At 38.2% G+C, this 18694-nt stretch overlaps 4 protein-coding genes across 5 annotated transcripts in view; all 4 read right to left on the reverse strand.

Moving 5' to 3' along the window:
* Nucleotides 1-124: 124 nt before the first annotated feature.
* LOC103474246 (uncharacterized) lies at nt 125-2818 on the reverse strand. Of its 2 annotated transcripts, XM_008425081.1 has the most exons (6): nt 2633-2818; nt 2028-2208; nt 1575-1805; nt 872-929; nt 568-772; nt 125-251 (listed from the first exon to the last, which is right to left on the reverse strand). In XM_008425081.1, exons 1-6 carry the CDS (start codon nt 2779-2781, stop codon nt 233-235), a joined length of 843 nt encoding a protein of 280 aa, XP_008423303.1. In that variant the 5' UTR covers nt 2782-2818; the 3' UTR covers nt 125-232. The 2 variants fall into 2 exon arrangements, with proteins under 2 accessions (XP_008423303.1, XP_008423302.1); XM_008425080.1 differs by having other exon boundaries at nt 125-772.
* Nucleotides 2819-6726: 3908 nt separating this feature from the next.
* Nucleotides 6727-9859, reverse strand: LOC103474247 (extracellular calcium-sensing receptor-like). Its single transcript, XM_008425082.2, has 6 exons — nt 9638-9859; nt 9219-9507; nt 8285-9097; nt 7988-8215; nt 7770-7893; nt 6727-7687 (listed from the first exon to the last, which is right to left on the reverse strand). Exons 1-6 carry the CDS (start codon nt 9835-9837, stop codon nt 6768-6770), a joined length of 2574 nt encoding a protein of 857 aa, XP_008423304.1. The 5' UTR covers nt 9838-9859; the 3' UTR covers nt 6727-6767.
* A 1246-nt stretch (nt 9860-11105) lies between these two features.
* LOC103474279 (extracellular calcium-sensing receptor-like) lies at nt 11106-15254 on the reverse strand. Its single transcript, XM_017308175.1, has 6 exons — nt 15130-15254; nt 14698-14992; nt 13820-14611; nt 13465-13692; nt 13219-13342; nt 11106-12123 (listed from the first exon to the last, which is right to left on the reverse strand). Exons 1-6 carry the CDS (start codon nt 15216-15218, stop codon nt 11213-11215), a joined length of 2439 nt encoding a protein of 812 aa, XP_017163664.1. The 5' UTR covers nt 15219-15254; the 3' UTR covers nt 11106-11212.
* Nucleotides 15255-16103: 849 nt separating this feature from the next.
* Nucleotides 16104-18694, reverse strand: part of LOC103474248 (extracellular calcium-sensing receptor-like) — a 6585-nt gene continuing 3994 nt past the window's right edge. Inside the window, exons 4-7 of the mRNA XM_008425085.2 lie at nt 18296-18603; nt 17973-18200; nt 17734-17857; nt 16104-17543 (exon numbers count right to left, since the gene is read on the reverse strand). Of these exons, the coding sequence (XP_008423307.2) occupies nt 16636-17543; nt 17734-17857; nt 17973-18200; nt 18296-18603 (1568 nt within the window). The 3' untranslated portion in view covers nt 16104-16635. The remainder of the gene's footprint in view (nt 17544-17733; nt 17858-17972; nt 18201-18295; nt 18604-18694) is intronic.

An 18694-nucleotide genomic window follows, 5' to 3' on the forward strand; every position in this document is an offset into this window, starting at 1 on the left:
TGTAAATGCTTGAAACACAAAATGACCAGAAAAAGCAAAAAACAAAAAAAGAAGAAAAAAAAATCTATTTATTATATAAATTTCAATATTTATTGATTCAGTAGAAACGTTGAAAATTGGCTTAAGAATTAAATAAACCTGTATATTCTTACAAAAAGCACAAACTTTCTTGGTGTTCTCACATGTTGTGGGTATGAAACCAGCTGGAGATGAAGAAGGACGTGTGAACAGTTCAGCTTAGTGAGGATGAACTGAAAACAAAAGGGAAGCAGAGAATAAAAACAATACAAACAAGCCAGAAACTCAAACTGTGCTAAACCAGCCCATGGTCTTAGTGTCGCTTCAACTCTGCCCTCCATATCGACATCTGGATACCAGCATATCAAGTTTTTATTTAGCAAAGTAACAATAAAAGTCATCAAAAAAATCAACACAGTGACAGGCACAGGCATCGACTTCAGGCGTAAATTTAACAATCTGTTCAGGACCAAATGCGCAGCCTTGCAAACAATTAAAACATGAATAGTTTTTGCTAGAACACAGACGAGGTGAAAAGCCGTCAAGGACCAGTCAGAGGAATGACGCATCGCTGTCGTGAACAGCATCCCCACCGCGGTGTTGCTGCTAGGAGCGGATGCAGCCGAGTTTGTTTTAAGTCTGTTTGTGTAGATTAGCATCAACAGGCCTGTGGCCAGGAAAAATCTTCCAACGCATCTGCTGCAGACTGAATGCACTCTCCATATTTTTGTGCAAACGTGAAAGTTGAACATTTCTGTGAAAAGAGAAAAAGTTGCAAGATTGCTGGGTTGATACAAGGAAAAGTAAAACCGACATATTATTAAAAGGACCGTTGAAGGAGAAATAATATTACCTTCTTGAAGCATGCATGACTCTTTTGAGCAGGATGTTTGAAATAACATTGAAAAGATCTAAAAAAGAAGTATAGGAATGTCACTCACACGCACACACACACTGCAAAAACACACAATCTTACCAAGTATTTTTGGCGTGTTTTCTAGTGCAAATATTTCTGAATACTTCAAATAAAACAAAACTAGCATACAATAAACTTTTCAGCAAGATATATGAGCTTCTGTTAAGTCAATAATACCTTAATATGGATAAAAAATATTACTGAGAGATTTTTTAAACTTATAACTAGAATTTTTCATCAATATTATGGAAACATAAGCTTTAAACAAGTTATTTCTTGCTGAAAAGTTATTCCTAAATTAGTTTAGTCTTACTTCAAGTGTACTAAAATATCTGCACTAGATGCTAGACCAAAAAACAGTACGTTGTTGTGTTTTTGCAGTGTTTCTGTACTAGTATTATGTTATTGGTCATTTTAAAATAAATGTGTTTATCATGTCATAATATTTTTTCCCCAAACCGTTGAACTACTTTCAGAAAAACTGGAAGGAGTAAAATTCTCCCTCTGCGCATGGAGTCGTTAGTACAGACTAATATTGTCCATATACCTTCAATTCTTGTTGATGGAGAGATTTTTATAAAGCATTTTTAAGCAATCATGAGTACTGCTAACAGAAACATGAAAAGGTTCATATACACACCTTACCACTGCAGACTCTGTGGCAAACTCTGTCTGACACATCAGAGGACGCGCCGCACAATTTAAGGATTTGGCATTTCAGCGATCCGGTTTTAAAGTCCGTACACACAGAATCCTGTAGAATGTTGTTTTTGGGATTACACTCCTTGAAAATACTAAAACTATAAACAGTTCTCCAATAATGCAGATGGGCAAAGCTGGTGGTTCGGGTACACTGAAAGTCTGCTTTCACCTGATGAGATAAACAACAGACATTTCTGTCATTCAACTTTATGCTCTGACCTGATTCTTACCTGATTCTGAAAAGAGTTGCAAAAAAAATTAAAAAAGAAAAACAAGGTGAGAAATCAATGTTTCATTACATTCATTTGATCAGGTGTTTAATTTCATGTCACATGTCAAACCATGAGTTTATATTTTTCTAATCTTAGAATAATGTAGAAGTTGCACTCACCTCCGTCGTATGTAAAAGACGGACAGTCTTAGAGAGAAAATGCACCTCAAACTGTAGAACCTCACATTGACCCATTTCTCTCTTTTCCTCTGCATCGTTCACATTGTTCTTAGCGTGTTGCAACAGGTACAACCATGAATCATAGAGCATGCATAACAAGGACGCAACCGTTTCAGAAGATCTAAAATCACAAACAACATTTTATTATATAACCTCCTGCATTCTGCTTTTCAAATGAAAATCATGTACATCAGCAGTTTCCCATCTTTCCATCATCATAAAATGTGATTGCACATCAAAAGCTTAATCAATCAGCAGGGATTTATGCTCATAATTACAATAAATGTACTTAAATTCCATTCTCCTGCTTATCTTCTCAAGAGATTATCTAATTGTCTTCGGAGGGGGTTTCTAATGCAGTTTGAAGACCTTCTTTGTTTTAGCCGATTCCCAGCAGGGGATTCCAGTAAATTACTGCCAAATTGGACCTAAATATGTGTGAAAACACACACCTGGGTATTCAGATTGCTAACATCGTTGTGCATGTCAACAGGTAAGCTTCAAGAGAAGAGAAAAGTCAGCAATTCCACCTGCAAGTTACTTACCCCTTAAAAGCCAAAGTTGGTTTTGTTTTGTTACTGGCGTGGATGACAGAACATTTACATGATTTGCTTAAAGTCTCGTTTTCTGTGTAATGTTCATCCTGGTGAAATGCGGTCGGCTGGTCCGGCCCAGACCAGCTGCCAGATGACATTATCCATGTGCAAAGAGTTAAGAAGCCCAATGTGAATGTTGTCATTGCAGAGGTTCGCCTGCAGCAAAAGTGTTGGATGCAAAGATGTCTTCTTAAAGCGTCTGTGGCGTAGGAGGCAACTTCTTGGACCACTCTCAGTGGAACATGCAAATTTTATTTTGCATTTAGTCGATTAAGGTGTAAAGAATATAATGTATGAGCATTAGACACAATTGAAAGACTTATGGGATTGTCCTATACAAATCATCTTAGTTTTCATTAGCGGTAACGGTGTAGAAGTCACTTTTATTGGTGTTTGGATAAGCAACAAAGTCTGCATATAAGCACTTTTTACACTTTCTTCAAAACAAAGATATTTCCCATTGTCTCTTCAGAAAATGTTCAGCATGTATTTTGTTTTAGTAGAATTTAAATTAATGTTAAGATTTTCTAACAGAAACAAACTTGGGAAAATGAAAAATGATTTTACATTTTAAATTCTCAGGGAAATGTATAATTTTAGGCTTAAATGTAACATGTTTTGATTTGACACCACTGTGTTTTTAGTTCATTTTTCGTATGAGAATGAGAATTCTGGGATTAAAGTTGTATTCTTTTTTTTTTCAATGAGTACACTCATGCGATTAAATAATGACTAGTTGAAGTTAGTCACTTCCAGCATGCAGCATGCAGAGGTGAGTGAATGATCACTGCATGGTCTGCTGTCAAGTAACGCTATCTTTTTAGTGTTATTGTGGTAATTGATTAACATTTACTTACCTTTGACTCAGATCATTTGACATCCCCTAACAACGCAAGTTTTTTCCCACTTTGTATCAAATTGGCATCTCCAAGTTCTCGTTTCTTTCTAAGTTGTGAACTTCTTTGTAAAATAGGCATTGTTTGTGTACTCCTCTTAAAAGCATCTATGAACAGCATCTTTCATGTTTTAAGAAAGATAAATAGCTCTATTTTTTTCTTTTTCTATGTTATTGAGCCGTTTCATGTTTGGTTCCATCTGGTTTTGGTTGCTGTGGAGCTGGAAGAATTTATTTATTTTTTGGTCATGACAATCATGATACAGCAACAGTCTTCAGTCAGAGGTCTCTTCAGCTTTGTTGCAAGATTGACTGCTACCTTAGATCCTTCATGGCCACAGCATCACCATATTACAACAACTGAAGATGCAGAACATGACTCATGAGTCAGAACATTTAATTTCTCTTTGGGATGAACATGCTGCTGTTTGGCTGGTGTAGAGTGTTGTTTCCCCTCCAGAATGTTATCCAGCCACCATGATGCTGTTTGATCACTAACGTTCTCTATCAAACCCCTGAGGCCTTCGTGGAACATTTGCTCTTATACAAACTAAGTTACACGCAGGAGGACTCTAATTACATTGTAATAGACAAAAGAGAGGCAAAAGAATAACAAATAGCACAACTTTTTTTTAAGTAAGTTTGTAATTAAACTATGTGATGTTTTATGTTGGTATATCTAATATAATCTAAAAAACAATACAATGAAGTTTGCCATTCTAAAATGACAAAGCGTTTAAAAAAGATTTAATAGGCATTAGCATTTTTAATGAGGTACAGTGTAATGCGAGGTAATGTAATTATAGTGAGAACTCAGCAGTTAATACATTTAATTTTGCTGCAGGTTTATATTTTATTTTGGAGAGATCAGACGGTAAAGTTTAGCGTGTAAAAGTGAAGAGGCCATGGAAATGAATTATTTGATTATTTATAACTTTAATATTAAATAATAAACTATAAAATCTGAAAATACATTTTGCTTCTATCTGGAGTTAAATAAAGCACAAACTGTATTATGACTTTACATCCGAATCAGAAGGTGTAAATAAATCACAGACAGATGTTCTTTCTTGGGCCAGTCAAGGTTTCTGTATCGTGGAAATCCACAACAATACCATTCAGATATATTGTTAGAAATTAATTGTGTGAATAAATATGGATGGTTTGTTCCCTCTCATCTCCTCCTCCCCCCATGTATTTGTGTCTCTATTTGAGTCTAAGAAATGTAAGATTTGTTGTTCTTTTCTATTCCAATTCTGCAGTCGTCTCTTCAGAAACATTTTTTTCCTGTTGCTAGAGCAAATGAAGTCGATGTCTACTAAAACAATGGATCTTGTGAAGCAGTGTGTATCCTTTAGATGCCTTGTTTTTTTTAAAATGCTCTGTACTGTATAGTAACATAATGGCCACTGCTGAGTGTTAGTGCACATGTCTGTTTGTGAAACTATCCACCCTGCGATGGACAGATGACATTTTCCATGGTGCACTGAACCTCATCCATCCAAAGATCGGTTCTTTCTACCCTGAATGGTAAAACATTTGCACACAATGTGAACTTCAAAAGTTTGAAAACTTTGAACTACTACACCAAAAAAAGTTAACAGTAGTCCAGCAAGTAAGACTTCATAAAAAAAAAGAAAACAACTAAGACAAAAAAATAACTATATCAAAACATGTTAACTTAATGAAGAACCATTGATTAGTTATTGTGACAGAGTTGCTAATTAACAACCACCTTATTTTTCTGCTTGAAGCAACATGCCACCTGTTGTTCAGCTTGTTGTGAACAAGAACAGAGCAACATATTGCAATGTTTTAATCCCGGGTGTGCGCTGTTTGTCGCCCTGCTGCAGCTGGCCTGTCCTATTAGAGAAAACCCCTGGGTAATAAAGCCATGTGTCTGACAGATGGGAACTTATTTGCTCTACACTGTTTTTCCTCTGTTTGTGTTCATGTTGATGGGGAGAGTAAGGTGTCTGTTTCCCAGGGACCAGGGGGGTGCAAGCAAGTTGTTTTGTTTCTGTTTTTTTGGTTTTTTTTTAGTGATATTGTTGCCTATTGTATTGTTCCAGTGCAAAAGTATTAGCTACAAAATGGCCTAACTTTAAGGCCAAACACATTGTAGATCAACTTTTAGAGTCCGTAAAATATCATTTGCAATCATATTTTCATGACTTAATCATTCAAATTAAGCAAGTACTGAATGGAACAAGTCATTTATTGTCTGAGTCTGACATACTAAAATAACTCATATTCATTTCATTTTATATCGCAGCACATCTGGCATCGTCAGTATAAAATTTTAGTTTCTTCCTATAGTCCCTTATCTTCAGTGTCAACAGGAAGTTTAAACAAAATGTAAATTTGTCAGACCGCGGCCAAAGCGAGGCAAAGTCCTGACTGAGGAAGTATTAGGTGGGATAGAATACATTTAATGCAAGTTATTAAAACACTGGAAATGAAAAGGCTAAAAAAAAAGCCAATCACAGATGACATGTAGCAGAAACATATTCTTGTCCATGTTTCTCTTTTTACCCAGTTACAATAAAGATAATGTTGATTATTGCAGAATATTTTAGATTGTGAAAAGTACGTATTTTAAAGTAAAAAACTACAAGTCTGTGTTACTGTAAATTAATATATTAAAGTATTATGAAATTATATTATCCTACTCACTTCCCCATTTCTTTGGACCAGAGTATGCTGTGTTTTTAATGACCTCACAGAGTTTTATGTTGTAATTTTGCCCTTACTAGATTATATTATTCTTAATTCTGTTTTTACATATTGCTTATCTTTTTATATAATTTCTATGTTTGTGTAAATCTACATTGCCTTCCAGTTTGCTGCTGTTGTACCTAAATTTATCCACTGTGGGGATGGATATATATCTCTTTTTATTGATTTTCTTTTCTTTTATTAAAAGTACAATAGATATTTTTATTATATTTTCCAAGTGTTTTGTCTTTTTATTTTTTTTACATGATTAGAATTTTTAAAAACAACCTGTTTTATTTGTTTCATGACTCCTTGATATAATTATTTAAACTTTTTTATAACTAGTATAAAAAACAAACATTTCCACCACAACAGATACCAGTACAATCACAACTTTATGTTACAATTTTATTACCAAGACAACACAACACATAAAAACCTTTTTCTTAACAGTTTGTCAGTAAGAACCTGTTAATATTGGATATCCACTTTGATAGTCTTTCCCATAATGTGTTTCTTGGTATTCTGTTCGGGTCTGAACAATATTATCCAGCATTTTGGCAGAAAAATGCAAAACAGGACTCCATAAGCAGAGGCAAGAATGGCAAATATTTCCACAGCGTCGCTTAGCTTACCAGGAGAGCTGACGTATGCTGGGATAAATGTAATCCAGACTGAGGTGAATATCAGCATGCTAAAGGTAATACATTTAGCTTCATTGAAGTTATCAGGCAACTTTCGAGCCAAAAACGCAAGCACAAAACATAAAACGGCCAAAAACCCTATGTACCCTAAGACAGCATAGAAGCCGATGGCTGAACCGAGATCACACTGCAAAACGATTCTGTCCTCAAACAGCACAAAGTTCATAAAGGGAAAAGGAGGACTTGTAGTTAACCAAAGTAGGCATATCAAAACCTGTATGAGCGTGAAGGCTAACACACTGAGTCTCTGCTGTGGTGCTCCAAACCATTTCATTATGTTGCTGCCTGGACGTGTAGCCCTGAAAGCTATCAAAACCACCATGGTTTTCCCAAGAACACACGAAATGCAGAGGACAAAGGTCATGCCGAACGCTGTGTGCCGCAGCATGCAGGACCACTCGGTGGGGCGGCCGATGAAGGTCAGAGAGCACAGGAAGCAGAGAGTCAAGGAGACGAGCAGCAGGAAGCTCAGCTCTGAGTTGTTGGCTCGTACTATCGGAGTCTCTTTGTGGGTGAAGAAGATCAGCGTGGCGATCGTAGTCAGAAAGATTCCAAGAAGCGAACACGTCGCCAACACCATCCCGAGGATTTCACTATACGACAGAAACTCAACTGGTTTTGGGATGCAGGAGTCTCTTTGGTTATTTGACCAGAACTCCAGAGGGCATTTAAAACACTGCAATGATTCTGTGAAACAAAGGGGGGGGGGGGGGGGAACATCTAGTGAATGCTTGAATTAAAAGACTGAATCTGTACACTGTAAGATTACCGGTTAAATTTGTAATTTCGCCTGCTGGACAAGGTATGCAGTCATGGCAGCAGATTGGCTTTCCTTTCTGGAGGACCTTATAAGTTCCAGGGAGACATTTCTTACTGCACTCTGACACAGGCGCCTTGACACAAAGACAATCGTAACATTATATTGTATTTCACAAAAAAGTGATCATGTCCTATGAAACTGTTTGAAACAACAAAATAACTCATTACCTCTAACAGACCATTTGCCCAGACCACAGAGATGTTGTTCATGATGAACTGTTGGTCATCTGGGAAAGACGCATCATAAATGCCAACAGTTTCTCCTTCCATGATCCCTCTTGCTGTAATTTGTAAATTTACAAGTTCATATCTTGCTGGCGAGTCTCCATTTCTGTCAAAATAAACTCTCTGCCCATTCACAGTGGTGAAATTTACTCTGTGGAGACTTTGCAAAATCTGCAAAAAACATGAATTCAAATCAAATCATAGACATCCCTATTTAACAATGAACTCTGAATTTCTCACCTGCCACGGCTGTATGTGTTTGGGGTCAAAACAGTTCCTGCTGGACGAGGGTGCTTCGTCACCGCCACATTTAATTATCAGGTCAAGTGCATGAGCTACTGCAAAAACGGACTTGTAGACATTGTTGGTAAACCTGAGCTCAGACACATCGGTGAACTGGGATTCAACAGTCTGCAAGCTCTCGGTGCCACTACAGGGCCGTCTTTCTGAGTTCACGGTATCATTAAGAGAACAATCAAACGCTTCTTCCCAGAAATCTTTGACAAACTGGCTGCTGGGGAACTGCGAAGGGTGGAGCTGCCTCAAGTGCTCTTCTAGTCCGGGGATTTTAGCTTTGGGCACAGTGAAACCAAGCGACCCCAGCAGGACGCTGTGTCCCTCGCCGTCTGCAAAGGACAAATCTGTGATCCACGCATCACTGCCGATCCACTGCAATCCCGTGACGTTCTGCTTGTGCAACTCGGAAGCGAGTATTTTAATTTCCCTGTGAGACATAAAAGCCACGATGACCTTTGAAGTGGACTGCTTAATGGTTTCTGTTATTCTCTGCACGACGTGGGGTGGGTCAGAAGATGAAAACGCTTCAAAGTACTCCACGCAGACTCCGTAATCTTCTGCAGCTTGGATGAATGCAGCAATCCCATCCAAGCCATATTCATTATCCACAGCTACGGCCCCAACCCACGTCCACCCAAAATGCCGGACCAGCTTTGCCAGAGCTTTGCTTTGGTAGTAGTCACTGGGAATAGTTCTGAAAAAAGTTGGATGCTCTCTCCTATTGCTCAGGCAGGCACAAGTTGCAAAATGGCTAATCTATAACAGGATAAAAAAACACCTCACATTAACATTCAAGAGATCATTATAGAAACTCACTCACCGATCTGAATACTAAGAGAAAACCTCAACACTTCACTGTGGTAAGTCTGTAACTTACCACAGGTATGTGAAACCTGCCAACTATCGCTGAAAATGCAATGGTTGGACTTGATCCTGAATGACCTAGGATGGCCTGCACCGCCTCCGTGTCCGGGCAGCCGACGTCACCGGCGTCCTCTTGGAGCCCGCTCACCAGCGCCAACGCAGCCCTCAGTATGTCCATCGTCCCACAGTTGTCGTAGATCTTGTAGCCAAGCGTCACACCAGGAAGCATTTCAGGGCTTTTGTTGATCTGATTTACAGCAAAGATCATCGTTTGGGCAAATTTGAATTCTCTGAAGTTGAAACTGGAAACATACAACACAATTTGAAATCTACATGTAAAATAAAACATACATGATGCCATGAATCATTTAAAAACACAGTAATAAGGTAATTATTAAATTAATGTGAACTGAAATACGAGACTAGCCTTACTCGTTGCATTTTCGGAAGCCTGGAATTGACTGAAAAGTTTCGGTAAAATAATCCTGGCCTGTGCGAAAGGAAAAAATGCCTCCGATGATGAGATCCCCATCCTGTGCTAATTCAGGCTGTTGTGTTCCTCCTAGCAGGCGACATCCAGTCCTTCCTGTTTTTGTTAGTGCAGAGATTAGGAGCAACCTGAAAAGCAGCATGGTTCCTCTCTGCTGGATGTCAGATCTGAACGTCATGTCAGGGTTTTATACGTTACGGGGGTGTGTTTGTCAAAGTTCAACTCAATCTCCAGAGGCAGCAACAGACCAGTGAGACAAGCTAAATTTTTATATATTTTCCTTTAATTCCATGTAGGGCAAACTTTGAACAAAATAAAACACTTAATAAATGTATCTCTTACAGTTCAGCTCAAAATTATTCATACCACTTTCAACCAAGAAGTGTGTTATTGTCTTTTAAAAGATAGTAAAATCTAAAGGGTGTATTCTGTAAGAAATAATTTCTATCTACTTACATCCATTTAAAGAAGGGCATACTAAAAAAGTATTTATAGCTGTTTTAATAATCAAAGCATGAAACCCTTCTTATAGTCAGAACCTTTTGCACATTTCCACTGGTACTTTGACAATCTCCATCATTCATCATTGATTAGCTTCTCTATTAAATTTAGGTCAGGATTTAATATTACTTCCAGGCCAAAGAAACATGTTGGTAAAATTGTCAGGTATAGGAATAATCCAGGGTTTAACTCTAACTCTGTTATACAAATACTACTAAAACAATGACATAATGAAAATAAAAACAGTATATGGGAGTGGGATTGAGGAAAAACAGTTGTCTGCATGAGATGTACCATATGTATGCCTTTGTACTCTTCATTATCGGGTGTTTAAAGATGGATGACATTTATGTCAGTCAGAGGCTGCTGCTGATCTCATCTAGAACAGGACACACACTTGTGTGTTTTCTCTTAAGTGTCATGAAAGAAAATTAATAGATTAAGCTTTCTGAAGCAGTCCACACCAAACTAATGTAAATGTGGTTGGGAATAGTGACATGCAGTTGGGTTCCAACAGGGGCAGCAACAGAGAGGGACCAGTGGACTTCCTGTAAGCCTTAAAGTCATATCACAGCACTTGACAAGATTTTTGTGTATTCATTCAGTATCTTTGATTAAATCTTTTTCATTTTTTACTTACAAGTTGTTGGCTTTTCATGTTTGGAGTTTATATTCGGTATTATTGTGATGATAAAAGATGACAAAAATACATCACCAGGCAAAAATATATACACATTCGTTTCTAAGCAGCCCCACCGCAGTGTCACAATAGGAATGTATCGCTAAATTCAATATTTTACAACCGCTTTATTATTTTAACAACTTCTTTACTCTGACATAGTAATTTATTTTTCAGTTCTGGGCCTAATAAAGTGATCTGCTTTAGTTCAAACTGGATGGGGTTTTGCATTTATTTTGCTATTAGAAAATCACTACCTTACTGCATTTGACTTTTTTATTTATTTATTTATTTATTTTGCTGTGGGTTTGTATATGTTAAAAACAACCCCTTCTTGTTAAGGTTTTCTTGGTCCTTTCCCCATCATGTTTTTCTTTGTATTTTTCTCCGGTTTTAGTAAAATGATGTAGCATTTTGGTATGAAAATACAAATCAGCAATCCAAAACTGGAGGCCAGGATAGCAAAGATTTCAACAGCGACACTGAACTTCCCAGGAGAGCTGACGTACGCTGGGATGAAAGTGATCCAGACTGTGCAGAATATCAGCATGCTGAAGGTGATCAGTTTAGCTTCATTGAAATTATCCGGTAACTTTCGAGCCAAAAAAGCAAAATGAAAACACAACATGGCGAGGAGACCTATATATCCAAGCACAGACCAGAAACCAATGGTGGAGCCTAAATCACACTCCAGAACGATTTTATCTTTGAATTCCTTAAAGTTCTTGATTGGAAGTGGAGGAGCCATTGTTACCCAGATTATACAAATGATAACCTGTATCAGAGTAAAACCCAGAACACTGACTCTCTGCTGCGTAGGCCCAAACCATTTTGTGATATTTCTCCCTGGAAGCGAAGATTTGAAGGCCATTAGAACCACTATGGTTTTGCCCAGAACGCAGGACATACAGAGGACGAAGGTGATGCCGAAGGCCGTGTGCCGCAGCATGCAGGACCACTCAGACGGCTGGCCGATGAACGTCAGAGAGCAGAGGAAACACAGAGTCAAGGAGAAGAGCAGCAGGAAGCTCAGCTCAGAGTTGTTTGCCCTCACAAGAGGAGTTTTGCGATGTCTGAAGAAAATGGCCGCAACAAGAGCAGTCATGCAGGTTCCAAATATGGAAGCTGTTGTTAGTAACGCCCCCATAATTTCCTCATACGAAAGGAACAGCTCCTCTTTCTTTATGCAGGCATCTCTTTCCTCATTTGACCAGAACTCTGGGAAGCATTTCAAACAAGAGATAGAATCTGCAAAAAAAAAAATAATATTAAAGCGTATTATTTACTTGGGATATGTATGTCATTTTGGGGAGACGAAACTCAACACATGCTCTACCTGTTGGTAACACTTTATTTGAAGGGGGGTGAATAAGACTGTCATGACACTTTCATAAACATGACATAACACCTGACATGAACATGAATAAGCCTTACTGATATAAATTTGTTATAAACGTATTACTGATTGTACTTTAAAAATGAGGTAACTTTATGTTATTAAAGGTAAAGTTTAAACAGTAATAATTTCTTGGCTAATGTCAAGTTGTCAAAGACATTTTGAATAATGTCAACTTTGTATTAAAAGTGTCATAATTTACCAAATTACGCTTTATGACAACAGTCATAAATATTCATGAAGGTTTATTGATGTTCATGTCAGGTGTTATGTCGTGTTTATGAAAGTGTCATGACAGTCTTATTCACCTCCCTTCAAATAAAGTGTTACCTACCTGATTAAACTGTTATTAAAATGACATTAATTGTGAAAAGAGAGACTCCAGCAGTTCTTGAACTTTCCATGTCATGTGATCTGTTCCCAGCTTATTATACAAGCTCACCAAGTCATGTGAAAACAGAGTAAACATGCTAACATTTGCCTTTCGCTCCTGCAAAGTGCTTAAGATTAATACAGAGTTCATTAAAGACTGCAGCTCTACATGCCGAGTCACCTGTAAATGATGCATCTATGCACATTTTAACCACCATGTTGTCAGAATATTGTAGCAGATTTCTAGTATCCAGTCGCCATGTCTTGGAGTAACGTAACAATGCTGACCTGCAACAACACAAATGTCTGTTTCTGATTGGAGAGACTGTAATTTTCTGAACATCATTGATGATTCAGATTATATAATTAAATGTGTTGTTTTCCTGCCCATGAATGGCGGTAATTTTGGTTAATTATCTGACTGGGTCTGTGAAACCAGTCAAAGAATAACAGATTCAAATGATTATTTTTATTTTTTGAATTGTCTATATTTGTCGAGTTAAATTACAGCCATAGTAATGTGAGCTGGTGATATGCAAGTCAGAGTAATTTAATTTGCTTGAGTGACACTGAACCTGTGGCGTTGCTCATTTCTCCTTCTGCACATCGCACACAGTCGTAACAGCAAACAGGTTTTCCTTTCTGGAGGACCTTATGTGTGCCATGAGGACACTTCTCACTGCAAACTGACACAGGGACCTGCAAAAGCGAAACACACATAAACATGTAAATATATGATTTCAAACTTTACTTCTGGTGCAACACGGGGACAAATGAAACATTCTGCAGTGAATGTAGTTTTTACACTGTTAGTTGGTTACCTGTAGTGAGTTTTTAGCCCAGATTAAAGACATGTTTTTCACACTCAGTTGTCTATCTTCAGGTAAAGACGCATCATATATTCCAACACCGACAAATTCAACTGTGTTGTTTTCTCTCGGCTGCCAGTTTATTATTTCGTATTTTGCTGGTGGGTCTCCATTGTCGTTGAAGTAGACAAAGTCTCCTTCCTTTGTTTTGAAGTGGATCTTTTGTAGTTGCTGTAAAACCTAAAAGAACAAAAAAACTACTATGAAGCAAAGCACAAGTCGACCTGTGATTAGGAAATGTTCTTTAGAAATGTATTTTTCGGTATCATGTTCTACTAAGATGAGTCAAAACACAAGGTAAACTTACTGTGTACGGATCTAGCTGGACGTTCTTGTCACATGTTTTATTACAGTTGAGTTTTTCGTGCAGAGCGTGAGCCACTGCATAAACCCCTTTGTAGACATTGTAAAATATTGGCATGAGTGACATGTCAGTGAAGCTGTTTTCTATTCCGGTTAGATCTTCCTCTCCGGTGCATATTTTCTGAATCTCCCCCGAGTTTGACTGATTGAACTTACAGCTGAACAACGCCTCCCAGAACTCCCTAAATAAGACGCTGTTAGATGAATTTAGCGGCTTAACGTTAAACATGAACTTTTTGATTCCGCTCACGTGCGCCTTAGGGATGGAGAGCCCTATAGCTCCATCCAGAATATGACTTTTATCCGTCGCCGCAATTTGAGAATCGGAAATCCAGCCTTCGGTTCCCACCCACTGATAGCCGGTCAGATTGTTCCTAGAAAATTCATGCAACAGCACATCCCAGTCCATGTTGGAAAGGAAAGTAACAATGACCTTTGAGGTAGATGTCTTAATAATCTCAATTATTTTTTGTATTTTCTCCAGTGGATCAGTTCTAAAGAACGATATGGAGTACTCCACACATACACCCAGCTGCTGCGCGGTTGCTATGAACGTCGCCATGCCGTTGTTTCCGTAGTCGTCATTGGTTCTGACGGCACCAATCCAAGTCCAACCAAAATATTTGACCAGTTGGGCCAGAGCTCTGCTCTGGTAATAGTCACTGGGTATTGTTCTGAGAAATGAGGGGTACTTGGTTTTATCACTGAGACAAGCACACGTGGCAAAGTGGCTGATCTATTAAAAAAAGACAAACATTTAAAAATAATGACTAAACAAAGATTTTTTTTTTTACTTGAATTTTTATCTTTTTTTCCACCCACCATTGGGATGTGAAAGGGTCCTATTGCAGTCGCTATGGCTGCTGTAGGGGAGGAAGACGTTTCTCCCATTATCACCTGAACCTGTGCAGGTCTTGTACATGCCTCTGCAGGTAAAGCCTCAATGTCGTTACCGTTGAGCAAGGACAAGGCAACTCTTACACTTCTGGCAATGGAGCCACAGGTATCGTACATTTTGTAGCCCAGAGTAACTCCCGGCAGTAGATCTGAACTGTTGTTAATTTCCTCAATGGCAAAAAGCATGGCTTGAGCAAACTGGAAGTCTCTGAAATTTAAACTTGAACACAATTTTGAATAATGAAAATAGGACCAATTTAGTCTTTAAATTGACATAAACAAAAAAAAAAAATATATATACAAACAAAATCAGTCAAAAGAACGAATGATCTTTACCGAATTAGCTTTGTAATTCACCTGGTGCATTGCAGTCTCTGAGGGCTTTTTTCATAGTTATCTTGGCTGTTTTTCCAGCTGCTGTGGAAAGAAAATATTCCTCCCAACATAATGTCCCCGTTCCTAATGAGCTGCGCATCCTCCAGATCCCCTATTTGTGTGCAGGCTGGGTCCTCTCCATGAGAAGAGGATGCCACTATCAGCCAATAAAAAACGGTCCACCTTTGCCGTGGCCATGTCTGTGTGGACGCCATCCAGACACAAAGAAATGAGCTGGAAACCCTCACCTGAATATTTATACGCTGTGAATTTGCATGAGCTTCGATGATAAAATGGTTTATCTAACCCACAGGTTGGGGTGAGGAAAAGGGAAAACCCAAATAAATATGCCCAAAGGTACAGAAACACTTTTAAGCAGCTTCTTTTGCTGTAAGATTTCTATGGCAATATTTGCACATTTTTAATGCCGTTTATATAACATGCAAAAATTGTACTTACAACGTAGTGTAAGCTTAATATTCTTACTTTCTTTTTAAATGTCTTTATTGAACAGGATTTGAGTTTGAATGACTTTCTCAGCCTTTCCTTTATCATAGTTTCAGACAGGAAGTGTGATGTTTAGGTGGAATGTGCAAATTGGCAAAGTGACAGTCGTGCACAACATATAGAAGAGTTAAGTTGGGGAAATATAACACAAATATTAAAATAAAATCAAGTGGCACTTTGTGACATGTTAGAAGTTTGGATTATTGTCTCATAACCTGCTTTTGGCCTGTTCACAGCTTTGTCCCAGCAGATGTTTATTCACCACTGAACATGAACGCACCTCTGAAGTCTTCACAGTTTAGTATTGAAGTGACTTCTACATGCAATTGATCAGACTTGACTCAATTTTATTTAGAAACATTCCAAGTGAAAGAAGAAAAAAGCAAATACATTCAAAACTTTTCAGGTTTTTATTTGTAAAACAGCTTGAAAACCATGCATCCATTAACTTTATTCTATTTATTATCCATTCCTGATGAGAAGGTCGGCCTTTTTCAGCTCTTTTGGTACAGCTCCCAAAGAAGTTTTAGCTTGATTTGTAAAATATGAATACTTTTTGTGCAATATTTTAATCAAATCTTTAGTTTTTATTTAACAAAAAATAAAAAATAAAATAACCAAAGCACTCCTAGCAAACCCACTGAATAGAACCATAGTAGAGACAGAACCAAACTCTGTAGCCAAACTATGTCCTCAGTGTAGGTTGGAATTTAAAAAAAATCTATTGTCTCAACTATTATTTGGTTCCTCATCTGAGTTAGTATTTGTCCTGTTTTTGAGAACACTCTCCAAAGAAGACAAGCTTCAAAGCAAAGTTCTGCTGCAAGCAGGTTGGAGCCACTGAGAGTGAGAGCTGAGCAGCTAAAGGAACAAAAAGTTGCAGAGCTGGCTCTCACGTGATGGGAGTGTTTGTTTGATTTCATTGAGTGTCTTATGAACTCAACAAACCTGCCCTAGCCAACACATGATTGGTTTAAAAAATTATTTTAGGGCACCCTTTCCCATCATATTCTTTTTGGTGTTTTTTTCTGGTTTCATCAACATGATATAGCATTTGGGAATAAATATACAAAATAATAATCCAAAACTGGAGGCCAGGATAGCAAAGATTTCTACAGCGACACTGAACTTCCCAGGAGAGCTGACATACGCTGGGATGAAAGTGATCCAGACAGCACAGAATATCAACATGCTGAAGGTTATCATCTTGGCTTCGTTAAAATTATCAGGTAGTTTACGAGCCAGAAACGCACAAATGAAACACAACATGGCGAGAAGTCCTATGTACCCAAGCACAGCCCAGAAACCCACAGCTGAACCCAGAGAACACTCCAAGATGATTTTGTCTTTAAATTCTTTGAAATTCTTGGATGGAAAAGGTGGAGAGATGCTTAACCAGAGGATACAGATGATAACTTGTATCAGAGTAAACCCCAGAACACTGACTCTCTGTTGTGTAGGCCCGAACCATTTCATCACGTTTCTCCCTGGAAGTGTGGCTTTAAACGCCATTAAAACCACTATGGTTTTGCCCAGAACGCAGGAGATGCAGAGGACGAAGGTGATGCCGAACGCTGTGTGCCGCAGCATGCAGGACCAGTCAGACGGCTGGCCGATGAACGTCAGAGAGCAGAGGAAACACAGCTTTAAAGAAAAGAGCAGCAGGAAGCTCAGCTCAGAGTTGTTTGCTCTGACAAGAGGAGTTTTTCTGTATTTAATAAAAATGACTGCGACAGCGACAGTCACGCATGTTCCAAACAAAGAAGCCGCAGTGAGCAGTGATCCCATCATTTCTTTATATGAAAGAAACTCAGCCTTCTTCTTTATGCAGGCAGTTCGATTTTCATTTGACCAGGATTCAAGGGGGCATTTCACACAGGTGACAGAATCTGTGAAATCATGGCAAAACAGATGTTGAGCTAAGTGAACTGGTCTTAATCTTATAACGTTTTAATATTTGTATCCATCTGAAATTTAGATTTGATGCAGTAGGACATATGTGATCATTGACCAATACTTAAATAAAACAATGATAGACATGAAAAATATGGACACATAGATATATAAATACTAACTGACCTGTGCTGTTGCTTATTTCTCCCTCTGCACATCTTATGCAGTCAAAACAGCAAACAGGTCGTCCCTTCTGGAGGACTTTTTGTGTTCCTGGCGGACACTTCTCACTGCAAACTGAAACTGGCAACTGCAAAAAATACAGTCCAATGACAAAAATTACAGATTGTGGTAACTTTTTCAACTATTTGAAATCATACCAGAAAATCATTAACAGGATAGTTTTTAATCACATGGCAACTTACCTGGAGTGAGTTTTTAGCCCAAACTATTGACCCAATTTTTACATTCAGCTGTTTATCCGCAGGTAATGACGCGTCGTAAAGACCAACAGCCGCAAAGTTCAACATGCCATCTTCACTCCGCTGCCAGTTTATAATCTCATATTTCGCTGGCGGATCTCCGTTCTCGTTAAAATAAACCTCGTCTCCTTCCTTTGTTTTAAAGCGAATCCTTTGTATGTGCTGTAAAATCTAACATGAAAGGAATTATGATTAATAATAAATGTGGCAAAGGGCTGAGCTCTGATTAAAAAAAAGTTCTGTAGACATCATATTATTAAACTTACTGTCAATGGATCTAGCTGTACATTGGTGTCACATGTTTTATTGCACTTGAGTATTTCATGCAGAGCGTGAGCCACTGCATAAACCCCTTTGTAGACATTGTAAAATATTGGCATGAGTGACATGTCAGTGAAGCTGTTTTCCACTGTAGTTATATCTTCCTCTCCGGTGCATTTCTTCTGAATCTCTGCCGAGTTTGATTGCTTGAACTTACAGCTGAACAACGCCTCCCAAAGCTGTGTAAATAACTCACTATTTGTTGAATTCAGCGGCTTAACGTTAAACATGAACTCTCTGAGTCCACTGACATGTATGAGGGGCCGTTTAGGACAAAATCTATGTTTTGTCTCTCACACACTACAAGAAACTCACGCACACTCCAAAAAACATCACGCACACTC

This window comes from Poecilia reticulata, linkage group LG13, assembly GCF_000633615.1.
Source record: "Poecilia reticulata strain Guanapo linkage group LG13, Guppy_female_1.0+MT, whole genome shotgun sequence".
Lineage (NCBI taxonomy): Eukaryota > Metazoa > Chordata > Actinopteri > Cyprinodontiformes > Poeciliidae > Poecilia > Poecilia reticulata.

Coding starts and splice junctions, on each gene's coding strand:
- LOC103474247 (XM_008425082.2), bottom strand. CDS start 9,837: ATGCTGCTTTTCAGGTTGCTCCTAATCTCTGCACTAACAAAAACAGGA. Junction 8,216..8,284: donor AACACATACAGCCGTGGCAG/GTGAGAAATTCA, acceptor TGTTTTTTGCAG/ATTTTGCAAAGTCTCCACAG. Junction 7,894..7,987: donor GGGCAAATGGTCTGTTAGAG/GTAATGAGTTAT, acceptor CTTTGTGTCAAG/GCGCCTGTGTCAGAGTGCAG.
- LOC103474246 (XM_008425080.1), bottom strand. CDS start 2,781: ATGTCATCTGGCAGCTGGTCTGGGCCGGACCAGCCGACCGCATTTCAC. Junction 1,806..2,027: donor GTCTTTTACATACGACGGAG/GTGAGTGCAACT, acceptor TTATCTCATCAG/GTGAAAGCAGACTTTCAGTG. Junction 773..871: donor GTCATGCATGCTTCAAGAAG/GTAATATTATTT, acceptor CTCTTTTCACAG/AAATGTTCAACTTTCACGTT.
- LOC103474279 (XM_017308175.1), bottom strand. CDS start 15,218: ATGTTGGGAGGAATATTTTCTTTCCACAGCAGCTGGAAAAACAGCCAA. Junction 14,993..15,129: donor CAGAGACTGCAATGCACCAG/GTGAATTACAAA, acceptor ATTGTGTTCAAG/TTTAAATTTCAGAGACTTCC. Junction 14,612..14,697: donor GACCCTTTCACATCCCAATG/GTGGGTGGAAAA, acceptor TTTTTTTAATAG/ATCAGCCACTTTGCCACGTG.